Source organism: Myiozetetes cayanensis, unplaced genomic scaffold (assembly GCF_022539395.1).
Source record: "Myiozetetes cayanensis isolate MyiCay16 unplaced genomic scaffold, myiCay2020 scf5-8, whole genome shotgun sequence".
NCBI lineage: Eukaryota > Metazoa > Chordata > Aves > Passeriformes > Tyrannidae > Myiozetetes > Myiozetetes cayanensis.
Window position 1 is genome coordinate 114,462,457 of NW_026087742.1, and position 27,218 is coordinate 114,489,674.

Here is a 27,218-nt window from a genome sequence, read left to right on the forward strand (position 1 = left end):
GCTCGCTCTGCAGCAGTCAGGAACATTTACCTCTGCTGATTCTGTGGCTGAAAGGATTTCCTGCACTCTGAGCCACCACACACCGTCCCCACAGTTTAATATGTGAATATTTCCTCCTCCCTGTTAGGGAATGACAATGCATTTGCAATGGATTTCATCCATGACTCCGTGAGCTTTGTATCTTGAGTCTGAGGGGACTTGACAAGCTTCTCTAGAATTGCTGCTTGATTTTCTGCCTGGAAAAAAACAGGGAATTTTTTTTTTTTTCATTATTATTTTTTCCCCATACATATCTCACAGACCGAGTGTGAAGGACAAGTAAGTTAACTAGAAATTGTAAGAAATGTTTAAAAAAATAAAAATATTCCATTCCAGGACCCGGAGAAATAAATTCAGTTCGTCCTGCTGTTAATGCAAATCTCCTCCAGTGTAAGACATTTTTTATCAGAGCTCCTGAGAGTGTTTTATGACTTCTGAGCACATTCATGAGCCCAGCTCAGCCCTGCTGCTCCAGAACTCCAGTGAGCCCGGCTCAGGCATCCCCTGGGTGAACTCTGCTCACTCCATCCATTCAAACAGCGGATTTTCAGCTCGTTCCAACCCATGCAAATTGAAATCACCTCTCGTCGAGCAGGGATAGTCCTGTAAAACGCACTCTCAGCCATCCAACCCATGGGATGGCTGCAGGGGAAGGCAGATTGCTCGCTAGGATTCTCAGCTCTGAGGCTGAGGATGAAGCCAGTTGGGCTCGGGATCACACCGTGCTGGGTCCTGCACCAACAGGGTCACTGCAGTCCCTACCCCGAGAGTTAATTCCAGAAGATGGGACCAAGCTCCTTTCTCGGGGTGGGCAAGGCAGGACAGCAAAAATAAACAAGATAATCCGTTATTTTTGATCTTTGGGACGTTGGAGGCGTGAAAAGCAACTCCCAGAAATCTCAGCATAAAGCTGGAATTGTAGTAACGGTAAAATAATGCAGTGACACAAATTATCTCATCGTTAGAGGTCCTAAGGATGGGTTATTAAGCTATTTCTTTTTGTTTTTGGATATGTGTGTGCACAGAAATGGAAATCCCTGTGGTGATTTCCGTAGGGAAATGAAAATCACTCCAGCTCCTCCCAACAATCCCTCTCCCCTAAAACAAGCTCTGCTTTTGAGAGCTCAGTGTGGGCTACTGCTCAAATGATTAGCACATAATGAGTGCTGCATTTGCCTACACACCAGTGCCTGAGAACCAGGATCTAATTCATTACTGGGAAGCATTTGAAGATGACACGAGTAGGAAACACAGAGTATTAAATGAAATTCTATTATTCCCACTTAATAGTGTTTCGAACATAAAACCATTTCCATGTAGTTTGAAAAGTAATTGAAGACACCCCAAGATAGATTACTGCAAGGGAAAATTTCAGAAAAGGTTCTTCTTCTTTGCTCCTTGAATTTGCATTTAGTGACTGAACAGCTATTGCCTGAAAGGAAATACCAAACGAAATTACTGGGGATTTGCTGAATTGAATTAATGTCAAAAGTAACAAACCTTCACAAAAAGTGTGTGTAATGGAGGTAATGGGTTTGAGTTCTGATCCAACCAGCTGACTTAATACCATTAGAAATTTTAGCCAGTTGGAGATTACTTTAACAAATTCCCAGCCTGCTGGTGCACCTCTGCACTTGTGAACTGATAAAAGTTCAAGAGATGTTTCAGCCGTGGAATAAATAAGAAAAGGTCCCCAGGGGGCTGTGCAGCCTTTCAGAAGGACCTCAGAAAGTTGGGGAGATGGGCAGAGAAAAACTGTTCAAGGAAAGCAAATACAGGAAGAATAACCCCAGGCACCAGCACAGGCTGGAGAGTGACCTGCTGGAGAAGGACCTGGGGGTCCTGGTGGACAACAAACTGTCCCTGAGCCAGCAGCGTGTCCTGGGAGCCAAATGGGATCCTGGGGGACATCAGGAAGAGCGTTCCCAGCAGGTCAGGGAGGGGATCCTGTCCCTCTGCCCAGCCCTGGGAGGCACCTCTGCAGGGCTGGGTCCAGCTCTGGCTCCTCAGCACAGCAGGCACAGGGAGCTACTGGAAGATGATTCTCCTGTGGAGATTCCAAAGGGATGGAGCATCTCTGGGAGCAGGAAAGGCTGAGGGAGCTGGGGCTGTTCAGCCTCCAGAGCACACACTGAGAGGGGACCTCCCCCAGGTCTGTGGGGGCTGCAGGGAGGGGGCAGAGGATGGACCAGGCTCTGCTCGGGGGGGCCCAGCAATGGCACAAGAGGAAGGGGCAGGAACTGATGCCCAGCAAGTTCCACCTGCACAGGAGGAAGAACTTCTTTGCTGGGCAGTGACCTAGCACTGAACAGATCACCTCAGATAGGGTCTGGATTCTCCTCTCTGGAGATATTCCAGACCCATCTGGACACAATCCATGTACTCTGGGATGACCCTGCTGGAGCAGGGAGGTGGGACCAGATGACTCCACTGTAGTCCCTTCCAACCTGACCCATCCTGGGATTCTGTGAAAACAAAGATAATGATCTCATTAATTAGTGCCAGCTGAAACCAACAGCCACTGGAGAGGGACTTACAGGATGTTCCCATGTTTTTCCACCAGAAAAATTCCAAGGAGCTCATGCACTCTCTTGCCTGGCTTACAAGACAAGCGTCATAGGCTTTGATTCCCATCTGGAATTCGAAGCATCCTCACCCTCTGCTCCTGGATAACACTGAAAATGTTAAGTCTGCACTGCCTTGTTGGCACTTCTTGTGCTCCTCTGACAGAGCCATGGCAGACTGTGCAGCTCGGGAAGTCAGGCAAGGAGAGCTTCATCCCAAAGTGCCTGATTTTCTTTGGCTGAGAAGTAAAAGAATGACTTGAAGGCCACACTTTTATCATCACTTCAAACCCATGGGTTTTGCAACAGCATGATAATAATTTGAGGTTAAGTTCAGTCCAAGACAGGATACCAGGTCTCAAGATACTGTGGGAATGGGCAACAGTTCATTTGTCTGATATAAAGGAACTATCTTTTTAAAAAGCCCAAAAACCCAACTCCATTAGAAAAGGAGAGTCTGCAGCTTCTTTCTTACACCCTCAGCTGATGAAAGATATCACAAACAGCACAAAAATTATAAAGTAGCATTTTAAATACCCCTTTTTACTAGTTGCAGTTATGTTTCACATAACAATTTACATTTCATCTTGCCACACGCTCTCATCTGTTGCTTGCACTTTATGTACATAAAATTTAAAATCTGAAAAGCAGGATTTCTTGCTCTTTATGCACCCAGGGAGCCAAGAACATCTCACACTGGTGTGCAAAGGTAGCAGAGTCTCTGCTGTTCCCCTGAGCTTGGGGAAGATTTGGGTTCTTTCACTGTCAGAGACAGCCCATGGATTCAAACCCCTGCAGAAATCACTCTGTTCTTAAAAAACAAAAAAAAAACCAAAAATATGAACCTCACCGTGGTAAGAGACACAAAATATCAGTCCTGCTTTTCTGAGCTGGCAATTCTTGTTTACCCAGCAATACCAAGAGAGAATACAACCACAGTCTGCCCTTAAAGGCAACTTCTGTCCTGAAATGAAACACTGGGTTTGATTTTTTTTTTCTTGTTTTCTTTCATTGTTTGCTTCTTTTGTTGCTTTGTTTTGTTTTTTGGGTTTTTTTTAAGCAGCAAATCTTATTCTGCTGTCGGTCTGTGTTCAGACACACATCTGCTAAAGTCAGGGGAAAAAAGTGTGTTCTAATACTTTATTTTCCCCCAAGTTAATCTGCTAGAACTCATTCTGTCACACAGGATGGGATTCCTTCTTTATCTACCATCAAAAAGCAAATTTCTTAGAGGTGTTCAAACTCTCCTAAAATGTCCCATTTTGGAAAAAACAGATGAGTGGAAAATTTTTCTGAGTTTCCAGAACTTCACAGTGTGTCTGTGTGTGTGTGAGCACATCCCAGTGATCGTCAGAGAAAGGGAAAAGTACAAAACCTGAGAGAATAATTTTCATACAAGAGCCCAAAGTTCATTGACAACAGTACAAAAGATTCAGTTTTTCAATGAAATGCCTGGAAAAAGGGATGGAATTTTTTTTTTAATCCATCCTATTGAGAATAAAATTCACACCTTTATCTTCTAAAGGAGGAAGGTCAGAACTTCTGTAGTGTTGGTCATTTCTTTTAAGAACAGGAAACCAAGCTCAGAAACTTTTAACTTTCTTCTTATGTATTATATTTAAGACTTTCCCTTTGAACTGCCATTCTAGTCTCCTGTATCATCATTAGTAAAAAGTATTTAATAATATGCAAGACCAAAGCATTAATGTTCAAAATCAGAACTTTTTCTTAGTCTAAGAAATCCAGCCTTCCACCTGCAGGGCTCAAGTCGATCTTTCCCAACTGTTCATCCCTGATAAACTGTAAGTTCTGCAGCAGAAGGAGGTGTTTTAAGGTCACATTATAAAGCAACGTGGCCACAAATTCCTGATGATTCTCAGAGTGCTGTGCTTTCCTTTGATGATTAATGCCATGCAAAAAAATTGCCATACAGGACCTATTTTTTTATTTTTTTATTTTTTTAAACTGACATTCTTGTGCTACTTCTTTCTTCCTTCATTCTTTTTTCTTCTTTCATAACAGTGCAGGAATTTGATGCTGGATATTGTCAGCACAGCTTAGGGCATCAACCTCACCCAGATTCAAGACACAACCTTAAACCTTTCTTTTAATACTGAGATGCTCTAAGGGGTGTATGAATGCAGTTGTGAAGCTTTATCTGCTTGTTTCGTGAATTCCAGGGTTTCCCATTACCGTGAAATGTGAGTGGGTTTTTTTTAATAGAAGTCTGGATTTCTGAAGTGCAAGTAGTGGCTTATCTGGTATAGAAAATATTCCTCAGGTTCTTGCACCAGACAGAAGTCAACACTGGGATTAGATACTTACTGGAGGGTCAGTCCTGTGAAGAGGGGCTGAGGGAGCTGGGGGGGCTCAGCCTGGAGAAAAGGAGGCTCAGAGGGGACCTTGTTGTCCTCTAAAACTCTTTGACAAGAGGGGGGAGCCGGGGGGGGTCGGGCTCTGCTCCCAGGGAACAGGGACAGGAGGAGAGGGAACGGCCTCCAGCTGTGCCAGGGGAGGCTCAGGTTGGACATCAGGACTAATTTTGTCATGGAAAAGGTTGTTAAACAGTGGCAGGGGCTGCCCAGGGAGGTTTGGAGTGCCCAGCCCTGGAGGTGTCCAAGGCAGGCCTGGCCGTGGCACTCAGTGCTCTGGGCTGGGGGACAAGGTGGGGATGGGGCACAGGGGGGATCCATGGGCTGGGAGATCTTTCCCAACCCAAATGATTCCATGATTCTGAGATAGATGTGGACAGAGTTCATCTCCTCTCTAGTCATGAGAGGATCCTGCTCTGTCACATAAAGAAGGGGGGTGGTGTTTGACACAGCCTGGCACCTCTGCAGCAGGGTGTGCTCGTGTCAGAGCCAAACAGCACTGGAAAACCACATCTATTCTGTCAAATCACACTTGGCAGGGACCATTCTCACACCACTCTCAGCCTGTGGCTATCCCCACTCCTGGTTTTTAGCACAGACCCAGCCAAAGAGCGATGCCACCAGCTCTGGATCCTGTCCCCAGCCATTCCAGGTCACTGCAGGTCACCCTGCCCAGAAACCCCCACCTTGTCCCAGAGCTGAGATGGACAGAGGGCACCTCTGTGGGGTTGCTGCCCTATAAAGTCACATTTTGGTGGAAATTCTTTCCCCTGCTGAGGTTTTTGGGGAAAAAGAGACCCACTCTCACAGCCTTGACCCAGGTGGAGGGGTGGAGAGCTGGGACTTTGCCTGAGGCAGCTTTTGGGCATTGGATTTTCCCCAAATTCAAGGGCTCTTGATTGACCAAGCCTTCTGTCCTGGTTACAACAGCTACAACAAGTGTCTGGAGTGGAAAAGCAAATTTATATGGGGAAAAAAATGCAAAAAACTAAGAGAGAAAACCCATCAGGTTTGACTGGGAGTCCATCATGTCTCAAATAAATGAAGCAGCACTTCAGTTCATCTCAGTGTCAGCCCAGTACCACACACCATTCCCTATGAAATCTACTTATTTCTAAATAAGTGCTTTCTTTCCTGCAGTAAAACTGTTTTGTGGGTTGATCTTTTGTCAGGAAGGCCTAACACACTTGCAAATTTTAACAGAGGGTGAGAAACAGAGCAGGATTTCCCCTGCAATTATCACTTTGATTAAATAATTTCGATTACCCCAGCAAGATACACACATAGACACAGAAATAAATACAAGTTTCACACTTCATAGTTGTCAAAACTGAGGAACTACAAGAAAAAAAGAAAAAAGCTCCCAGAGGTGCAACCCCTAAATAAAATAAAAATATGTAATGGAGTCATGTCCTCCCCTCACATTGCCACTTGCACTTCCAGTGTATTAATATTTTATACATATATATATGTTTGTTTTTCATTTTGTCTGTTCCCCCAGGAGAAGCCCAAAAGAGAAACAGAGATGGCCAAATTGACAGAGTCGATGAGTGAGTACAAATAGGAAGTTCCACCACTTTCTTTTTCCATCTTGTCCCCCCTCCCTCACATGATGCCACCACAAAACCAGACAGCAGTGCTTGCATTCAGGGATCTCATTCAGCCTTGCCTTCGCTCTTAATTCATCATAAATCATCCCACTCCTAAAAAAAAAACAAAAAACCCAAAAGAAAATAGGAATCCCCAGAACAAGGGCTGCTATTTTCTTCATGCACTGCTTGAATCACCTGTATTTGGGTTTGAATCCAGCAAAGAAGCTGCTACACGTTTGACTTCGTGAGTCTGAGTTGCATTTAAGTGGAATTTAACTATTTTGGGGTTAGTAAGTGCCTAATTTACTGGATTCAGGTCAGTGCATGTGCTCCTTCACAAGCTCACAAAAGGTCGCAGTACATGCAGTGCAATCACCCAGGACTGTTGCCTGTGCCAGACTCATCCAACAGGAACTGTGCCCAGAGATGCATCTGGGAAGCTTTTCCTTGGTCCCTCTGGTTTGTGAGAGGTGTGTGTTGTCTCAAATACGTGACCAGCAAGAGGCAGTTTGTGCTTTTGCCATCATGTGGGATCGGGATGATGGAGTGGTGCCTGTAAGCACTTGTAGCTGAGAGGCTCAGTTGTATTTGTGGATAGTCTATTTGTGGGTGAAACTGGGAGACAATTCAGGAGGAAATCCTGGCAAACCGCTCTCTCTTTCCCAAAAACTGATGTAGCTCCACAGACTCTGCAAGCTTGAAAGGACTGACTTGAAAAGGGAGAAATCTCTTACTCTGCTTAACCAGAGAATGCAGAAGTACAGAAACGCAGATATTTATGACTCAGTTATATCAGAAAGTTGTTTGCAGGTGTTCTTTTTCTGTTTGTGTTCAGAAGGCCTGTTCCTAGGGCAGCACTTCCCTGCCTTTTTATTCTCCCAAATCACTTTCTTTCCTTTTGAAATCATTCCCTGTAGGGTTAGATGAGATATTGGGAAGGAATTCTTCCCCCTGAGGGTGGGCAGGCACTGGCACAGGTTGCCCAGAGAAGCTGTGGCTGCCCCTGGATCCCTGGAAGTGTCCAAGGCCAGGTTGGACAGGGCTTGGAGCAACCTGGTCTAGTGGAAGATGTCCCTAATGATCCCAAATCCCAGAGAAACTCTGTGCTGTAAGGGTGGTCATTTTGCTCCAATAATGTCTCTGGATGTACAATGTCACCCTTAGAATCATCCTGTGAGCCCACCTGGTGTTCCTGGATGTTGGACAGTTGGATAATTGTGGGAGATGGATGGCTCAAAGGAGGAGCCTGTTACCCGAGGTGGGAGCAGATAAATCCTATCTCCCCTGTGCATTAGGTACTTGCTGGACTTTTTCCAACCCTTCTGAAACAAGGTGAAGGGAAAAAAAAAGTGTTAGGGCAAAGCAAGCAGACTCTGAATGCTTTGAAGAGTCCAAGGAGCGACCTCCTTGACATTTATAACTGATTGGGAACACAAACCCAAAAATTTGGTTCCTTTAGGACGCCTGTTTGTCTTGCCAGTTGCTTTTATCTGACTCCTGCTAGACAGAATGCTGCTTAAAAGGGTTTATTGCTGCTTTGTGTGAGGATTTGTTCATACTTCATGCGAGCCTTTTATGAAATTTTCGGATGGTTTCGTGGCATTTGGAAATGTTGTTCATAAATCACAAACAGCCTTGCGAGGCGGAAGGAAAATTCTCAGTGAGTGTAACACAGTGCCCGATTTCAAGGTAACCCAGAACTAAAATGAGAAAAATGGAATGGGAAAGCAACAAGCTGGAATAGAGTGGGCAGGTGGTTTGGACTGCAGGGCCTTTTTCTTGGAACTGAGAAAATAAAGAAGGGCACTCAAGGCCTTAGAGGGTTTAAAAGCCCTCCAGAAATGGCTTGATGGTGGTACCAATATAACAGAATTATTATTTGCTCTTCTCTTTCACCCCAAGGGCTGTGCTTGTCTCTTCCCTCTGTTCAAACCTCTGCACAGCTCCAGAAAAAAAAAAAAAACAAACCCACGAAAATTAAATCAATCCCCTTCCCTGCACTGCTCTATCTTTTTCTCTCTATCAAAATGCTCTGATGAAGTTCCCAACCACTGCTCTCTCTGCCCTTTCTCCTCCATAAAGATTTTCTGGATGTTTTTGCAGCAAGAAAACCACCCCCCCACACACAGACCTGAGGTTCACGTCACCCCAAGAGGAAAACTGAGAGAGGTTGTTCAAAGTCTGGGAGGGATAAAACTCTTTTTTTGCCAGGAGGGATAAAACTCTTTTTTTTGGTCACATTTTGCATTTCCATTCTCAGAGGATCTGTCACGTTGGTAAGGAAAAAATAGTATTAATATTTTTATTAATATTTACTGTCCTATTTCTGTAGGACCTTTACGGTGATGGAAAGAGGTATCATGACAGAACCCTTTTCTTGAGAGATCTGTTTTTCTTTAAAGTCAAAAAATTAAAAGTGAGAGGGAGAATCATTTTTATACAACAGTTAAAGTGCAAACTAGAAAGCAACATTGAGCTAAATTTTTCAGGATAGTCCCTTAGAGCAGATACAGAAGCAGAAATTAATACCAAATAGGACCAGTCTTTGCCCCAAGTTATTATTTTACAACACTTGCACAGAATTAATAGAAAGCCACCATAATTACACTGAGCCCCAGGGAACTGTCCAAGAATTCCTTCATAATGCCTTAAAATCCATATGCATTTTGAAATTTCTCTATAGCCTGAGTGAGGCAATTTGCCTCATATCATCTCAGAATACTCCAAGGCTGAGCATGTAAATGAAACCAGGAACCAAATTATTTTCCCTGTGACTTTTGTTCCCTTCTCTTGCTGCTGTTCCCTTCTTTCCCTGTTGTTCTCGTGTTTCCCATTCCCTAGGGATCATTTTTAACCCAAATGAGGCCATCACCTGCAAATAGCTGAAGCACAGCAAGAAAGGCAGGAGAGCAAATAATTAGCAGGCCAGGAAGGTATCAAATGTTCATCCTGGTTTATTTGCCTAAGAGGAAAAATTAGATATTCAGAGAAACATCCACTACCACTTAGAATACTTTGTGGAATGAGAATCACTACAGAGCATTTAGTGAGTAGCCAAATGTGATGGTGCTTTGGTGGTATCTTAGAAAAGTCATTTTGGGGTCCACTGTGATTGAAAGGAATTTCCTCTCTGGTTCCATCGGTTTCTCCTCCTGTTTAGTCCCAGTGTGCAGCTGTTCCTGAGCTGTCTGCAGTGAAAACAAGCTGTCTGCAGCCCCTAATTGGTATCTGGGATGTCTCACTCATGTCAGGGATGTCTGGTTGTTTCTTTGGCAATACGATGACTTGGACAGCACCTGCAAAGTTCTCCTCGAGGTCTTGATATTCCTAGAAGCCCTGTCAGAGGTGTGAAGACAAAGTGAGAATGTGAGTGAATTCCTTCCCTGTCATCCTCAGACTGAGCTCTGAGGTCTTCAGGTCACCCAAACCCCAGTTTGTACAAACCCTTTAATGGAACTAGAAAAGTCATTTTGGAGTCCACTGTGATTGAAAGGGATTTCCTCTCTGGTTCCACCAGGTTCTCCTCCCATTTCCCAGCTGGTCATGGTGTGCAAGCTGCCTGCAGCCCCTAATTTGATATCTGGGATTTCTCACTCATGTCAGGGATGTCTGGTTGTTTCTTTGGCAATATGATGACTTGGGCAGCACCTGCAAAGTTCTCCTCGAGGTCTTGATATTCCTTAAAGCCCTGTCAGAGGTGTGAACACAAAGTGAGAATAGTGAGTGAATCCCTTCCCTCTCATCCTCAGACTGAGCACTGAGGTCTCAGGGTCACCCATTACAGATGAGTTTGTACAAACCCTTTAATGGAACTAGAAAAGTCATTCTGGAATTCACTGTGATTGAAAGGGATTTCCTCTCTGGTTCCATCAGGTTCTCCTCCTCTTTCCCAGCTAGTCCTGGTGTGCAGCTGTTCCTGAGCTGTCTGCAGTGAAAACAAGCTGTCTGCAGCCCCTAATTGGATATCTGGGATGTCTCACTCAAGTCAGGGATGTCTGGTTGTTTCTTTGGCAATATGATGACTTGGACAGCACCTGCAAAGTTCTCCTTGGGGTCTTGCTATTCCTAAAAGCCCTGTCAGAGGTGTGAACACAAAGTGAGAGTAGGAGTGAATCCCTTCCCTGTCATCCAGACTGAACTCTGAGGTCTCGGGGTCACCCGAGTTTGTTCAGACCCGTTAATGGAAGGCGGCAGTCGCCGTTCCCGGCCCCGGATTACGCAGGAGGACGGATCTCGTGTGCCCTGCCACGGCTGGAGCACAGTCAATGTGTGACATGAGCACAGTGAACCTGCTCCAGGCTAGAATTGACAGTGGGCATGGCTGGCTGCCTCCCAGCATTTAAGCAGGGGAGTGACAGCCAATTAAGATGTTCCCAGGCAGTAGGGGCACATCGGGAACATCAGGCACATCACGTTTGCTCTGCTCCCCGCTCGCTCCACACGATACACCTGCATGAGGAACAGCCAGAGGCAGGAGAGCTGCTTTAAAATAAGGATGTTCCCTCGTTTGTTACAAAACTCTCTGCTCCAAATGCCTGCGAATTTATTCCCAAAGACAGTGATGTAACGAATCCTGAGACCTCAGATGACTCCAGACAAAACCTGCTGAATTATGGATGCCACGAATTTTACTCCGGGGGGGTGGGGGAAAGAATATAAGCTGACCTGAAAGAATTTCAGGAGCAGACAAGCCCTAGGAAAGGGTTGGTTTGTGATGGAGTGCTTTTCCCTAAAGGTTTCTATTTCTTGTCTCCAGTGTCTCAGTCTGAAGGGTCCCTATTGCTCTCTCTCATACTTGCAGGGAGGGTTTATAAAGAGAAAAATGTTTCTGCTTTGAGTTATCTAAAAGTCACAGTGTTTTCAGATTTACATGTGCCAGGGCAGTCTGGAATTTTTTAACAGCTCCAATTATTTTGAATCAGTGTTTAATGACATGTAAGAAAAACATACAGTATGTTACAGTGAAAACATATCCAAGATAGTCTCTCTCACTACAGGACATTGGAGCATTTCTACTTCAATCTTTTTCCTCCCAGTAGAGTTTTTATCTTTCTTTTTGTTCATTAACCTGGGCTGCATCAAAAGCAGAGTGGGCAGGAAGGGAGGGGGGGATTCTGCCCCTCTGCCCCCTCAGGTGAGACCCCCCTGCAGAGCTGCTCCAGCCCTGGGAACAGCACAGGGAGCACAGGGAGCTGCTGGAGAGAGCCCAGAGGAGGCACCAAGAGGATCCCAGGGCTGGAGCAGCTCTGCTGGGAGGAAAGGCTGGCACAGCTGGGATTGTTCAGCTGGACAAGAGAAGCTTTGGGGGGACCTGAGTGTGGCCTTGCAGGGCCTGAAGGAGCTACAGAGATTGGGAGAGACTATTTCCAAGGGCTGGAGGGACAGGACAAGGGGAATGGCTTCAAACTGCCAGAGGGCAGGGATGGATGGGATATTGGGAAGGAATTGCTGGCTGGGAGGGTGGGCAGGCCCTGGCACAGGTTGCCCAGAGAAGCTGTGGCTGCCCCTGGATCCCTGGAAGTGTCCAAGACCAGGTTGGATAAACTTGGAGCAACCTGGGCTGGTGGAAGGTGTCCCTGCCCCATGGCAGGGGGTTGGGACTGGATGATCTTTGAGGTCCCTTCCAACCCAAACCATTCTATCATTCTGTGTTTGTAACCTTTCTACTCTCACATCAGGAGCACAAATACTGTCTTGTGTGAACACAACACGAGTTTTGCACGCACAGAGTCAGGACTTTGAAGAACTGATCCTAAAGCCCGAGTTTCCACCTCACTCTAGGATGCTGATTCTTCACTCTCAGAAAGCATTTTTGAGTACAAACATCCAGTTCAACATTTTACACTGATACCATCCCTGTGTTACAAAGAGCAGGTTCTGACAAGGCAAAATTCAAGAGCAGAAACTCCAGAGCATTCAGAAAACTCATCAAAAAAAAAAGACATTTTCACCTGCTTGGGGAAGTCAGAGTCATTTGTTTCCAAGACACCCAGTTATCCTTTGTGTTTAGGCTTTTTTTATGAGGGTGTGCCAAGAGTGGAATAGGAAGGCTGGTTTTTCCACAGTATCTATTTTCATCATCTCTGTTGTGACAGTTATTTCTGGAGAAATGGTTTTGTAGCAAATATTAAGCCATAGAGATGTTTTATTAGGTAAGTGATACATCTAATTATTGTTGATTCAATACTGTACGTATGAGTTGATAAAATTTATTTCAAACTTAGCTCCTGAAGTCTTTGGTCAAATTTCAATTACAAGTAACCAGAATGTATATTATTATTATTAAAATTAATAATTAATAACAAAAATTATAATTATATAATAATTATTATGTTATTTCAGCATATAATCAAAATAACAGAAAGAACATTGTTATTATTAAATCTAAAAACCCAGTCAATTCTTGATGGCAAAGGTCAGGTTTTGAGAGGAGAATGAAATTCTGAACTAGGAGTTCATTATACAAGAAATCAAGAAGTTTTATAGTTGTAGTTTCACTAGCAGGGACTCAGGAGAGCTGTGAGCTTATATATGCAATAATTAACAAAAGAAACCTGTTTTAATCAGAAAGCTGATTGACAGTATTTCCAGTCCTCAGCATTTAACAACAGGAAGAGTTTTTGCTTAACATTCTCAGAGATTTTAAGGGTCTTATCTTTAACTTCTCTCTGCAAGTGTGAGGGACAGAGATGATGTGGGTTTTTTCCCAAATGAAAACCAAGACTCTCCTATAATCACGGGATTCTAGAAGCTTGGATTTTTCCAAAGCACATTAAATTTTGATAGCACTGCTAATATGACTTTGCTAAGCTAAAATCTTGGTGGAAATTAAACTCAAAATATCAGGGATGAGATAACCAAGAGCTGAATTATGAATGAAGTAAAAGTTTCTGGGTTTCTAGTCAGGAGCAGTGATTACATATGGGCTACATTGGACTGCTGCTTATTACTTACACCTTTATATATATATTTTTCCCTTATTTTTATTAGCTCCAGATAACCCATTTCTAAATCACCCACCTTTAAAAAAAAAGGGCTACAATTAATGTGACACAGTTTAAGAACTCTCAGTGCCTCCCTTTGCATTCCTGTGCCACGTGGCACAGCCAAGTTGGGTTTTCCAGTCACATCTTTGCCAGGGAACACTCATTTTCTGTGCTGATTCTAAGTGGTCTGGACACACAAAGCTATTACATAAAACACTTTCACACCTCCCATGACACTGCTCTCCACAGCCCTGCTGCAATAACATCTTCGGGCGAAATGATGACTCTGTGTGAGAGATTTGGTGTGAGATACATTCAGGTTGGATTTCAGAGGGGAAATACGTGCCCAGAGTTTTTTGGAAGTCATGAGGTTTAGTTCAAGCATGTGCAGGAATCTAATTTTGAAAGCAGAAGCCGCTTCAGATTTTCAGCACCAGTTTTTGAGGGCCTTGGAATGGCACTGAGTTGCCAAAAGTGGTTAAATCTTTAATCTTGACACAACATTTTCTCATCATACACAAACAATATGCAGGTGTTCAGTTCTGGTTCTTGCCACCTCAACTGTCTATCCCTGGAAGTGTTCAGGGTTGGATGGAGCTCTGAGCAATCTGGGATAGTGGAAGGTGTCCCTGCCCATGGCAGGGGGTTGGAACTGGATGATCTTTAGGATGCCTTCCAATCCAAACCATTCCATGATTCTATTCAGGGCTTGGCTTCACAGTTTTAATGCTCTTCCAAAGCAAAGCTTTTCCTACACTTGCTTAACACACACTTAAATCTTCCAAAGGTGCCAACCAACAACAGGTGGAAAAGTGAGCAGCACTGAAAGAAAAGGCCAGATTGTATAATGCTTAAAAAGCAGGAAGTTCATATTCACTCAATACAAAGAAGTGATTCAAAAGGTCTAATCAATTGTCTTCACAAAGAGCAGACAAGTTGAATTAAACGCTGGAAAACAGGATCGATGTTTCTGAAAGCTGCAGAAAACTGTCTGACCTGGATCAGCCTTATTGAGCCCTCAAGCAGATAAGAGGCCAAAATGGATTTTAGTTCTGGGAAATGAGCATAATGGGATGAAAGGCAAAGAATGGTGGTCAATGGTTAAGGGACAAACAATCCAGAAAAAGAAACAGGTATCTGAGATGTACAGGAACAGCTGTAATCCCATAAAATATTGGATTTTTAAACCCTTAGACTTTGAAAATTAGTTAGAAAGGCATCCAGAATCAATGAATGGAAAATGTTGTAAAACATGGTAAGATAAACTATTTGATGTGAAAGAGAAATACCTCAGTTTATTGGAAAAAGGAGCCCAGTTGATTATCCAATATAAACAACGAGGGAAAGGTCTTAGCATGGTGGTTTTGACAGATGTCTTTTAAAAGCCTTATCATCTGGTGTCAAATTAATCCCTAAAGCCAGACTGTGATGTCCTCCCTGTATTTTTCACCTGCCTCCATTGCTCCTCAAACACTTGACAGGGGATAACAGGGGCAATATTAACCCTATTAAAGGCAAATAATGCCTACAAGTGTGTGCACAGAACACACTCATTCAAAGTGTATTGTTGCTGAACAACTGCCCATCCTCACAGCTCAGGCTCTTCTAACTTTATCTACCACTGTTCCTTTTACCATAAAATATCTTGAACTACATCGAGGAGAAAACCAAAAAGACTCCAGAGAGAGTCATTGCCAAGAGTAAGAAGAGCTGTTAAAATACAAACCTGTAGGATCTGAGTTCTCCTCTGAGTGAGGGCAGCACTATTTTCAGGCACAGGGATAGCAGGGACTGTGCAATGGGGCTGTTCTGCCCCCCAACATCAGTCAATGCCAGATTTCAGCATCATTCCCTTTGCTCTTTCTGCCCAGGAATGTCCCACAGGAATCCCTCTCTCTGCAGGAAAGGAAGGACACAGGAAAGGGAGCTGTGTTCACCTGCTGATCCTCACTGCTAGCACTGCACTGCAGGAAATTCTGACATCTAAGGAGAGATTTCTCCTTCTCCCAATTATCCTCCCTCTTGTAAATAATTTCCCTGTCTCCCTTCTTCAAATATTTACCAGCTTTCAGAACCTTCCTCAAATCACCCTGTTAGATTTTACAACCCACATCAGCATCCAGCACCTCCAGTCCTGGTTGTTCTTCGCTGAACTCCTTCCACTTTGTCATCTTTACACTTCATAAGTACATTCCTTAATCCACACACCTATCAGAGAAGTAATGGAAAACAGAATAGCTCATCCAAAATAAAATCCTGTGTTTCTTCAGGACGAACAAAAGCAATTTCAGCCCAGCTGATGGAATAGCACCTCGGATAAGTGCATTTCTCTTTACCCTTCCTGACAGCACTGACTTATGGAGAAGGGACATGGCAAAAAACAGATAAAAGGAAACCTTAATGCCATCACATCTGGTGAAATACTTTTCAGAGCCTATGAAACACTTTGCCACAAGGTACCACAGAGTAAATAAAGGGTTTAAAATGATCCTGTCAGAGATGGGCTGTTGGGTTGCCAAACATGCAGTTTGGTAACTCAGTCATTAAAATGCAAGGAGTTAGAAGGGCAATTTTAATTTCCTAACCAGGAAAGACTAGGAAAAAAAGTTCTTCTGTGGATGGTTTCATGGAAGAACTTCAAAACAGTTTGCTTGAGTATCTCCTTCATCATCACCACCACCAGCCCCACATTAGGAGTATCACTCAGTACTCATAACTTTCCCTGTGTTCCTATAGTTTTAAGGCTGGGGACCCTTTTAATCCAGTGTCTTGTGTCCCCTGAGCAGTAGGAAGAGTTTCAAGCATGGCTATGATCCCAAGACCTTGGAGATCCTATCAAATTCCCAAAGGCAGCATGGCAGCTCACAGAGACACAAAACCCATGATACACCTGAAGCTGAGAGAAGTCACTGGCCACTGTCCCAAGGGCTTTCCCTGAGCCAGCTGGGTTCTCCCTCACCAAGAAAGAGTGGGGACTGGGTGGTGTGGCCAAAAAGGCTGGAGACAGGATCCGTGATACATTTGACTTGTATAAACATGGACTTTCTGCCTCATGTCCAACAAGCCAGGCAAATTTTAGTGGGGTGTGATGGGGCTCAGCCCTTGGGTGAAATTTAATTGCTTTATGTGTGTCAGCAATAGCGTGGCAGCAGGATCAGGGAAGTGACTGTCCCTCTGTGCTGGCACTGCTGAGGCACCTCCTCAAATCCTGGGGTCAGTTTTGGGCCCCTCGTGACAAGAGAGACACGGAGGGGCTGGAGCGTGTGCAGGGAAGGGAAGGGAGCTGGGAAGGGGCTGGAGCAGCAGGAGGGGCTGAGGGAGCTGGGGGGGCTCAGCCTGGAGAAAAGGAGGCTCAGGGGGGACCTTCTGGCTCTGCAATCCCTGCCAGGAGGGGGGAGCCGGGGGGGGTCGGGCTCTGCTCCCAGGGAACAGGGACAGGAGGAGAGGGAACGGCCTCCAGCTGTGCCAGGGGAGGCTCAGGCTGGCCAGGAGGAGGAATTTGTTGCTGGCAAGGGTGGTGAGGCCTTGGCAGGGGCTGCCCAGGGAGGTTTGGAGTGCCCAGCCCTGGAGGTGTCCAAGGCAGGCCTGGCCGTGGCACTCAGTGCTCTGGGCTGGGGGACAAGGTGGGGATGGGGCACAGGGGGACTCCATGGGCTGGGAGATCTTTTCCAATTCTGTAACCTGGGGGGTCAGGTGTGATGCTCTTGCCTGACTCCAAATCTGTCTCCATGTCTTCACCCAGCTCACACTTTACTCCTGGAACAATACGAAGCTCCGTTTTACTCCAACCGATCGAGGATGACTGATGGGGAGATGATTGCGCTCCCAAATCATGACACTTTAAATTACCATTTTCGTTCATTCAAAAGAACTAAATCACAGAGTGATTGTCATTGTCTGACATATTTATCATTGTCAGGCTGAGGCTGCTCCCTCCACATCACGGGATTCCTCTGGTGCTCCCAGGAACCTACACAATGAAATCATGTCACGAGCCACGAAACATTTGCTCACCTACCTGCAAATCAAAAGGACAACAAATACCAAGATTGCTTGCCCTTAAAAATGGCACGTTTTTTGCTGAGGTTGGAAAACCTATACTTTCACTTGACAGCTTTGGGAGGCAGTTTAAACATCTTGTTCTGCTCTGTGTTGTAGTATTGTTTGAATAGTTATTTTAATGACAGGCGAGGAATAATTTCCTCTGAAATCTGCTGAAACATAGGATGGAGTATTGGCACTTTTTTTTAATTTTTTTTTTATTTTAATTTTAATGGAACAGAACTATCTACAGACCTCCTGCTAATTTAGTTTGCTTCCTATGGCACGTTGCTCTTGCATGCAGCTGAGTGTCTTTTCGGTGATAACATTATTATTTAGGGGGTTATTACTATTTTAAGGCACAAGTAACTCATGCTGCTGTACTAATTTGTGGGTGAATGTTGCATATTTTTAGTACCCATTCAATCATATGTGCTGGGCTGTGATGTTTGAAAGTGAAATCATGAAAAGCAGGATAGAAAAAAACCCATTAAAGTGAACAGAAAAACTCCTGCTGTTTTTCTGCCTCCCGATTTTACGAGGTGTCCGTGACATTAACCTGAAAATGAAGGAGAGACTTAATTTAAAAAGAGAGAAATGATTTAAATTATTTATTTATTTATCTTTATTAATAATTTTGAACTATTTGCTCACTGCATTAAGGTGTGGCCTCACTGGTCAGGTACAACAGGTTGCCCAGGGAAGTTGTGGATGCCCCATCCCTGGAAATGTTTGAGGCCAGGTTGGATCAGGTGGTGAACAACAAGCACTCCATGAAACATTTCACTCCTGAAGGCTCCTCTTTTGGACATCCCAGCTCTGATCAAACCCTCCTCTTCTCCCTCCTTCCCACCTCCACTTCCAAACCCTTGGCTGAAGTTCTTACAGTTCCACCTCTTCCCACTCAGCAGCAGAAGGCCTGGAAATGCTCCTTAAATTCCATAGAAATTGGTCAGTGGATTACATTTTTTTTTTAAAGTTTTCATATTGAGGGAGTGATAAACAGACTCCATAATAACATTTGGCTAAGACAACTCGAGTAAAAACCCGAGGCCTCTCATTAAACTTGATCAAGGCCTTTCTAGTAACCTCTGCAATGCAATTCTCATTTTTCCATGGCTGTGGCAAACAGATTAAATACTTAAAGAATAAAAGGAGGCCAAAAAGTAACTAAATTACCCAAAATTTATGATGTACCGATGATGTACTAACTTCAGTGGTGTCGTGAGATGATGGTTTTTAATGTTAAGAAACTCTTTTCAAACTTCCTTAGGAACAGAATGGAAGCAAACCACTGTGGCAAAAACCAATGGGTTTATTTTTTTAAGAAAAATAAAATATATCGAGAAGGGGGCTGGGGGAAACTCATTTTTATCAAGAGATTATAATTTTAAATCGAGTCTGCATTGTGTGTTACTATAGAAACTCCCATTTTGTGCCATGTTTGTGGGGAAAAAGTCAAAAGTTGCATTTTAATGAAGGCAGATCACACATTGGCTTCCTCAGAGAGGCAAAATAAATGGGAAGTTTCGCTCAGAAATTGAATAATTACCCAAATTAAGGTGAGCTAATTAAGGTCAGGAGGAAGGGATATTCAATCCTGAAGCGACAATATGTTGGGTTCGTTTTTCCAGGCTGGTCTGTGCCTTCCAGATTATGTGTTAGATACTGCAGGAGTCTGATGGATTGAGAGGCTCGTTGCCATGGCAATATTTGCTGCTTTGCTGGTATTCCCTACAGAAAGTAAAGGATTTTTTGATTTTTGATTTTTTTTTTTTTTTCCCCCTACTCAGTTAGAAAAATTGGCTATATATAGCCCTGGATGGGGAGAAGTGAAACAGCAGAATCGGGGCGGGGAGCTCGAGGGAAGGAGTGACATTTATAAGGCTGGAGGAATCTCAATAGGACTTGTGTTGGTGAGGGGGGCTGGGGAAAGAGGGGGAAGGAGGAAGGAAGGGAGAAAGAGAGGAAGAAAGAGAGAAAGGAGGAAAGAAAGAGAGAAAGAAAGAGAGAAAGAAAGAGAGAAAGAAAGAGAGAAAGAGAAAGAGAAAGAGAAAGAGAAAGAGAAAGAGAAAGAGAAAGAGAAAGAAAGAAAGAAAGAAAGAAAGAAAGAAAGAAAGAGAGAAAGAAAGAGAGAAAGAAAGAAGGGAGAGAAAGAAAGAGGGAGAGAAAGAAAGAGAGAGAAAGAGAGAGAAAGAAAGAAAGAAAGAAAGAAAGAAAGAAAGAAAGAAAGAAAGAAAGAAAGAAAGAAAGAAAGAAAGAAAGAAAGAAAGAAAGAAAGAAAGAAAGAAAGAAAGAAAGAAAGAAAGAGAAAGAGAAAGAGAGGAAGAAAGAGAAAGGAGAAAAGAAAGGAAAGTAGCAAAGAGAGAAGGAAAGAAAGAGAAAGAAAAAAGAAAGAGGGAGAGAAAGAAAGAAAGAGAAAGAGAGAGAAAGAAAGAAAGAAAGAGAGAAAGAAAGAGAGAAAGAAAGAAAGAAAGAAAGAAAGAAAGAAAGAAAGAAAGAAAGAAAGAAAGAAAGAAAGAAAGAAAGAAAGAAAAAGAAAGAAAGAAAGAAAGAAAGAAGGAAAGAAAAAGAAAGAAAGAAAGCAACTAAAGGGGTAGGAAAAGAGATGGGAAGGAGAAGTGTTTCTATCTTACTTTTCTAGTATATCTTGCTCTTTTTGGGGTGGGGAGTCCAGCACAGGAGGACAGGTAGTGTTGTCTAAGAGGAAGCCACAGCTGCTGTAGGTTTACTGTTCTTGAGGTGGTTTATAACTCCACAGGGACAGGTGAGAGGTAAAATCCTCTAAAATGAAAAAAAGAAAAAAAAAACCTATGGAATTGCTGACCACTGGAATTGCCAGTGTAAATCACAATTGGAGCTGCAAATAAGAGCTGCCTTCTTCTGTTCTTCTTCTTTTTTTTTTTTTAATGTTTAATCTTTGCTCACAGCATTTTTAAAGCAAGGTGTTGATACCATTTCCATCCTCCTCTTGGCACAGGGAATGCAAATGTGCCTCAGTCAGATGTCAGGGAGTACTGTCTCTGCTGTGTGGCTCAGTCTGTTGCTGGAGGTGTGGGAAGAGTGTGACAATGTGCTTTCTTTTTAATATTAGCCCATCTCAGCCAAGCATCTATGGATTATTGCAGAGGGGGTGAAGAATACAAAAAAAAAAAAAAAAAAAAAAAAGGCTGCTTTGTTTCTTCCTCTTCTCCACTCTTATCCCTTTCATGCCCAGAAATGCACCAAGAAATTTATGGTGTTTGCCTTGAGGCTTAAAAGGACATTATTCCAATAAGAGTGACCAGTCACTCCTTCTTCCTCCTTCTCATGTCAGTCATGCATTGCAGCTTTAATTTTTTAGAATATTAGCAGTTTTACAGTGTTTCAATCTGTGTAGTTACACAGAGAGTGTGTTACAGCAGTTTCAGTGATGGGATTAGACAGAAAAGAAATACAACATCATTATAAAAATACTTCAGTAATAAGTGAAGAACTGAGGGAAAATCAGGGTGATTAAAGATGATACTGGAATGATGAAAGGCTGAGGAGACAGAACTAACAGAACCCTGTGTTCACACCAACACCAAGAGTTGGGAATGAAGACAAGAGAGGTTTTTTTGGGAGAGAGGAGAACAAGAAATCCTTTCTTGGTCATATTAACATTCAGCTGTCAGACAGACCTTAAGAAAATTATACAAGAACTCAGAGAATTAATTACAGTTCAGTAGAAACAGGGAGATGTTGGGAGGAAGGAAGAGAATGGTGAGAATCTTAATTCCTATTTTCACCTGTAAAAGCTCATCAAATCCATCCCTCTTTGGAAGTGCAGGGACAAGAAGATCGGTCCTCAAATTGCTCTCTGTTCAAAACCTTCAAGCTGAGGGATGAGGGACAATGGACAGGGGTCAAAAGGAGAGGGAAGTTGTGGCTGCCCCTGGATCCCTGGAAGTGTCCAAGGCCAGGTTGGACGGGGTTTGGAGCAACCTGGGCTGGTGGAAGGTGTCCCTGCCCATGGCAGGGGATGGAACTGGATGGTCTTTAAGGTCCCTTCTAACTCACCCTTTCCTGTGATTCCCTGATTATTGGAATAGAGGAATCAGGCTGATGGGAGTGGGGCTAAGAGAGCGATGACACCAGGGATGGAGTAACCAGAGGAGGCCTTTGGGGGTTTTTGGTGGGTTTGTGCCATTCAGGGTGCCCTGGTTTGGTTGGGTTTTTGCCAGGAATTCTGTTTCTTTAACAATAACTCACCCAAAATAGATGAAAAATGCATCCTGAAGGATAGGAGAAGGACGTAGGATCATCAGGAACGAATGCAAATGGCTGAGATTCAAGGAGAAAGAGCAAGGGACCCAAGAGGCAGAGAGAAAAGAGCACAGAAACTTCAGCACAGAGCTCCAAAACCATAGGAGGGATGGATGAACTCTTTTCCTAGAACAAAGGAGAGGGGTTGTTAGCAAAGTGAGCAGGAGCACTTCCAGGGGAGCAGCTCCAGAGAATGCTTTGGAGGTGTGACACAAAAAGACAGAGAATTAGTGGGGTGGACCCTCTGGAAATCCTCAGCCACTGTGTGTCTCTCTTCCAGCATTTCACAACCATTCACTACCTAATCATCATCATCCTGCAGCTGGAACTGGGTTTTTTTGTCCCCCAGTGAGGACAAAACCACGTGTCCCACAAAACCATACTCTCCCACTCCTGACCTTTGGCTTTGAAGCCAAAGGGACATGGTTGCTTCCAAATAAATGCCAGCTGTACACCTGTATGCATAAAGTTTGATTTGCTTAGGCACACACAGGGAGGATCTTGAGCTTCCACGAGTTTCCCTGCCAAGATTTGCAATCAAAAAATGTAAAAAAAAAAAAAAACACTGACCAGAGCAAAGATGTGGATGGAGTAAGGAGAATCAGGCATTCCCAAGGCGGCAAGAGAACAACAGATGTGGTGGTTCAGCTCTTGTCTCCCACCAGCAGTGGGGGAGCTATTAGAGAAGTGTCTGTTATTGATTCACACTGCTTACAATCCGTTTGTACTGCCTGGTTTGGGAGCCATTGTAATTTACAGTCTGTCATGCAAATTGCTCTTGGCCCGTGAAATATTAATCTATCAGATAGACACACCATGCCTGAACACATGGACTCCAAATCCTTGGGGATTTTGCTTTTTAAACAGCAGATTATTGCCCGTGTTCACTAACTACTTCTGCAAACAGCTCAGTAGTTTCAAGCTTTAATACCCTCCTCAATTCTCTTCCTCCATAACTAGAGGTAATATTTGATTTACTAGGAATTAAAGACCTGGCTTTTTTTTTTTTTTTTTTTTTTTTTTAAAAAAGAAAGAAATTTCCATGGGCACACAGTTTTTCTTAACTGAAGATATTCATACAAATATATGCACAGATCTGTGTGTGTACAAATGCACGTGCATCTTATACAACTTTGGATTAGATCGGAGGAGGTGATGATGGACTCACTTCAGGGTGAGAACTGGATTTGGCTTCAAACCTTGCACTGCCAATAACATAAAACAGAACCTCTCTGGGGTCCCCAGCACAGGGAGCACAGGGAGCTGCTGGAGAGAGCCCAGAGGAGGCACCAAGAGGATCCCAGGGCTGGAGCAGCTCTGCTGGGAGGAAAGGCTGGCACAGCTGGGATTGTTCAGCTGGACAAGAGAAGCTTTGGGGGGACCTGAGTGTGGCCTTGCAGGGCCTGAAGGAAAGATGGAGAGAGACTATTTCCAAGGGCTGGAGGGACAGGACAAGGGGAATGGCTTCAAACTGCCAGAAAGCAGGGTTAGATGGGTTATTGGGAAGAAATTCTTGGCTGTGAGAGTGGGCAGGCCCTGGCACAGGTTGCCCAGAGAAGCTGTGGCTGCCCCTGGATCCCTGGAAGTGTCCCAGGCCAGGTTGGACGGGGCTTGGAGCAACCTGGTCTAGTGGAAGGTGTCCCTGCCCGTGGCAGGGGGTGGGACTGGATGATCTTTCAGGTCTCTGGCAACCCAACCCATTCTGGGATTCTGGGATTCTATGAAATGCAGTGGCAGGGGGTTTGATGGGCACAGATGAACCTGTGACGTGGCTCTGCTGCCAGCTCTGCCCCATCCCATGGAAGGCAGGGCCTGGCTTTCATTGAAGAGCCTTTGCTGACAAACAACTTCTAATGCCAGAGCCCTGAAGAATCCACTTCCTTCTTGGTCTCAGTGCTCCCTTAAAGAATAAAGCATGACAGTCAGGGCCAGACATCCCCACCATGTTTATTCCTCATCAGACTCTTCATCCTCTCCAGGAGATGCTGGAGCAAAGTTTCCAGTGCTATCAACCACTGGATTTGGGGGAATGCTGCCTTTGTGTGTGGTATAAAACAAGGGCAGAAAGTGACCACCAGGAAGGAAGGGAGGAGTAGAAATCATTAATCTACCTCAACATGACAGATACCTGCAAATCCTGCAGGGATGGAGAGGGCTGTCTGAGCCCTCTGTGTTGGCACACGTTCACCACACTACAATTATTCTGAGAGAAAATCAGCTTCTGTTCTTTCATTTTTGGCAAAATTTCTGAGCTGCTTCTGCCCACCAGTCCTATAAAAACAAAGAGAACAGTCTTCATAAACTCCAGCAGATCTAAGTGGCAAGTGTTGGTTGTTAAAACGCCTGTTGGAGACAGAACATCAAAGGAAGGTGAGCTGGCAGCGGCTTTGCCTTTGAAAAGTCATCTGAGAGAATCACTGGGAACGTGTTCTCCCAGATACAGCAGAGGAACACTTTAATTTGTCATCTCTCCCCTGCCTACAAGGCAGATAATGCATCACCCCGTCCTCACACCAAGGTGAGCAGCATCACTTACAACCCTGACAAGCCCTTGCACAGCACGTGAGGAACATCAAGGATGGGGAACTGATGGGATCTGTCAGGCTCTTCATCCCCACTTCCCAAAAAAAATCCAAAAACTAACAGCAGTAAGCCATTTAATGTTTTAGAAGGAAAAACAGGCATGAGTTTCCTCAGATCAGCTCGAGCAGCTTGGAGAAGAGCAAAGGCTCTGCCCCCTCCGTGGGTTCTCCCAGGGTGAGAGACGCTCCCAGTGCTGCTCATTATCCCAGCATTCCTGGGAAAATCCATCAGCTATTCGAATATCGTGGCTTCGTACCTTGTTTCCACCTAAAAACCCAGCCTGTTGATATGTTTTTATCTTGGATTTGAATTAATGCCGAATTTCGTCTTCAAATGATCTGGAAATACGGTCACCTGATGGACTAAGCTGTATTTCCACGGAAATATCTTTTTCCAGGAAAGTCTGTTTAACAAAGCCAGCAGATCTGGTGTCACTCCAAGCACACCTACATACATGCAGCTACACAGCATAATTATACACATACACACAGGTTTTAAAATAAAAATAAACCTTTTTTTTTTATTTTTTCCATAACACCAATTCACACAAATGAAAATCTGGGGTGTTTTTTGTAGTTCCCCCCCCCTCCCACCCCCAAAATTTAAATGGATGACGGTCCTTTAGCACCATCTTGAGAATAAAGTGACAAAGTTATCACAGGATTGTTTTACTGCAGCAGTCATTTCATTTATGGAAGGAGAAGACTGATGGGGTAACTCCTTGTTTTTCCTTCCTGTAATCATTAGTTCTCATTCTCTTACATTCACCTCAGTAAATCCATCCCAAGAGCAGCAATGTGTGACATGAAGATTATTATTTGCTATAAGCTTTATTATATAAGCAATACAGTTCAGAAAGCTCTGCAGCTACATTGGCAACACCCTAATGAAGTGTCATTTTAAGATATGTTCTGACTAATTCTGATGGAAGGCAAGGCAGGAAAGTTATCACTCACCTTTTTAAAAGAGATAAATATTGTGAAGACTGTAAAAACAGGACAGGTAGGAATGGTTACTCTGTATAGGGGGCAATTATTTATTCCAGCTTTAGAATATTAATAAAGTGTTCCACGAAAAAAATCCTTCCTAAATATTATTTGAAAGGACCTCCTATAAATAGCTCATGAAATCACTCATTTCCATTACCTCAGTGCATGAGGAACAGAAGGTGACTGAATAGGAACCCAACAGTTAAAAGAAAAGTTGATACAATTATTTTTATCTCCAATGTACATCAAGACTGAATGTTAAGTGTATAAAAACAAAGTCACATTTGTGTGACACACACAGAGGCAGGTACATACACAAACACACAAACACACACATACAGATTTTCATGGAATCCCAGGATCACTGAGGTTGGAAAAGAGCTCCAAGGTCATGGAGTCCCCCCTGTGCCCATCCCCACCCTGTCCCCCAGCCCAGAGCACTGAGTGCCACGGCCAGGCCTGCCTTGGACACCTCCAGGGCTGGGCACTCCAAACCTCCCTGGGCAGCCCCTGCCAAGGCCTCACCACCCTTGCCAGCAACAAATTCCTCCTGCTGGCCAACCTGAGCCTCCCCTGGCACAGCTGGAGGCCGTTCCCTCTCCTCCTGTCCCTGTTCCCTGGGAGCAGAGTCCGACCCCCACCTACGTGAATATTTGCTAAATATTCATGTTCCTGATCTATCTCTGAGGTTGTAGAGACGTGGCATTACCAAAATTCATAATGTATTAGCTGGAATTCATTTCATGCACATTTCAGCAAAGTTGTATAGGCAGCACTTCAAGTCACTGCTGTCTGGGAGATTTTCAACTCCTGTTCTGACTTGGTGCTTATGCAAATGCAAATGCAGAGGATAAAGCCGGGAGCAGTTGAGAACAGTGCCTTGCAAGCTTCCCATCCTGACAGGTTTGCCAGCACACCTCATCCTATCATCCCGTATGAGATGGAGAGCAGCCCTGGGAGAAGGCCCTGGGGGTGCTGGACAGGCTGGACATGACCCAACCCAGAACCCCCCGTGCCCTGGGCTGATCCCCCAGCGTGGGCAGCAGGGCAGGGGGGATTGTGCCCCTCTGAGACCCCCCTGCAGAGCTGCTCCAGCCCTGGGAACAGCACAGGGAGCACAGGGAGCTGCTGGAGAGAGCCCAGAGGAGGCACCAAGAGGATCCCAGGGCTGGAGCAGCTCTGCTGGGAGGAAAGGCTGGCACAGCTGGGATTGTTCAGCTGGACAAGAGAAGCTTTGGGGGGACCTGAGTGTGGCCTTGCAGGGCCTGAAGGGGCTCCAGGAAGGATGGAGAGAGACTATTTCCAAGGGCTGGAGGGACAGGACAAGGGGGAATGGCTTTAAACTAACAGAAAGCAGGGTTAGATGGGATATTGGGAAGAAATTCCTGGCTGTGAGGATGGGCAGGCCCTGGCACAGGTTGCCCAGAGAAGCTGTGGCTGCCCCTGGATCCCTGGAAGTGTTCAAGGCCAGGCTGGATAAACTTGGAGCAACCTGGGCTAGGGAAAGTGTCCCTGCCCATGGCAGGGGGTGACACTGGATGATCTTTAATGTCCCTTCCAACCCCATCCATTCTATGATTCCATATCCCTCCTGCTCCTGCAGGTTCTGGGCTCTCAAGCCCACGTCACAGAAGAGTGGATTATTCCATCTCCACGTCTCTGCAGGTTCCCTCCCAAGCTGCTCTGGCAGATCCATTCCAGCGTTTAGGAGCTGTCAGTGTTTCCCAGCAGCACCAACGAGCCCGGCACAGGGAGCCGACAGCTG

At 44.5% G+C, this 27,218-nt stretch overlaps 1 protein-coding gene across 2 annotated transcripts in view; it reads left to right on the forward strand.

Annotated features, from left to right (window-relative positions):
* KCNJ6 (potassium inwardly rectifying channel subfamily J member 6) overlaps nucleotides 1–27,218 on the forward strand; it is a 151,735-nt gene that overhangs the window by 40,063 nt on the left and 84,454 nt on the right. Inside the window, exon 2 of one of the 2 annotated variants that reach the window (XM_050332854.1) lies at nucleotides 6,477–6,525. The exons of the other annotated variant lie outside the window; for it this stretch is intronic. Coding sequence (XP_050188811.1) covers nucleotides 6,501–6,525 — 25 coding nt within the window. The 5' untranslated portion in view covers nucleotides 6,477–6,500. The remainder of the gene's footprint in view (nucleotides 1–6,476; nucleotides 6,526–27,218) is intronic. 2 annotated transcript variants of the gene reach the window in all.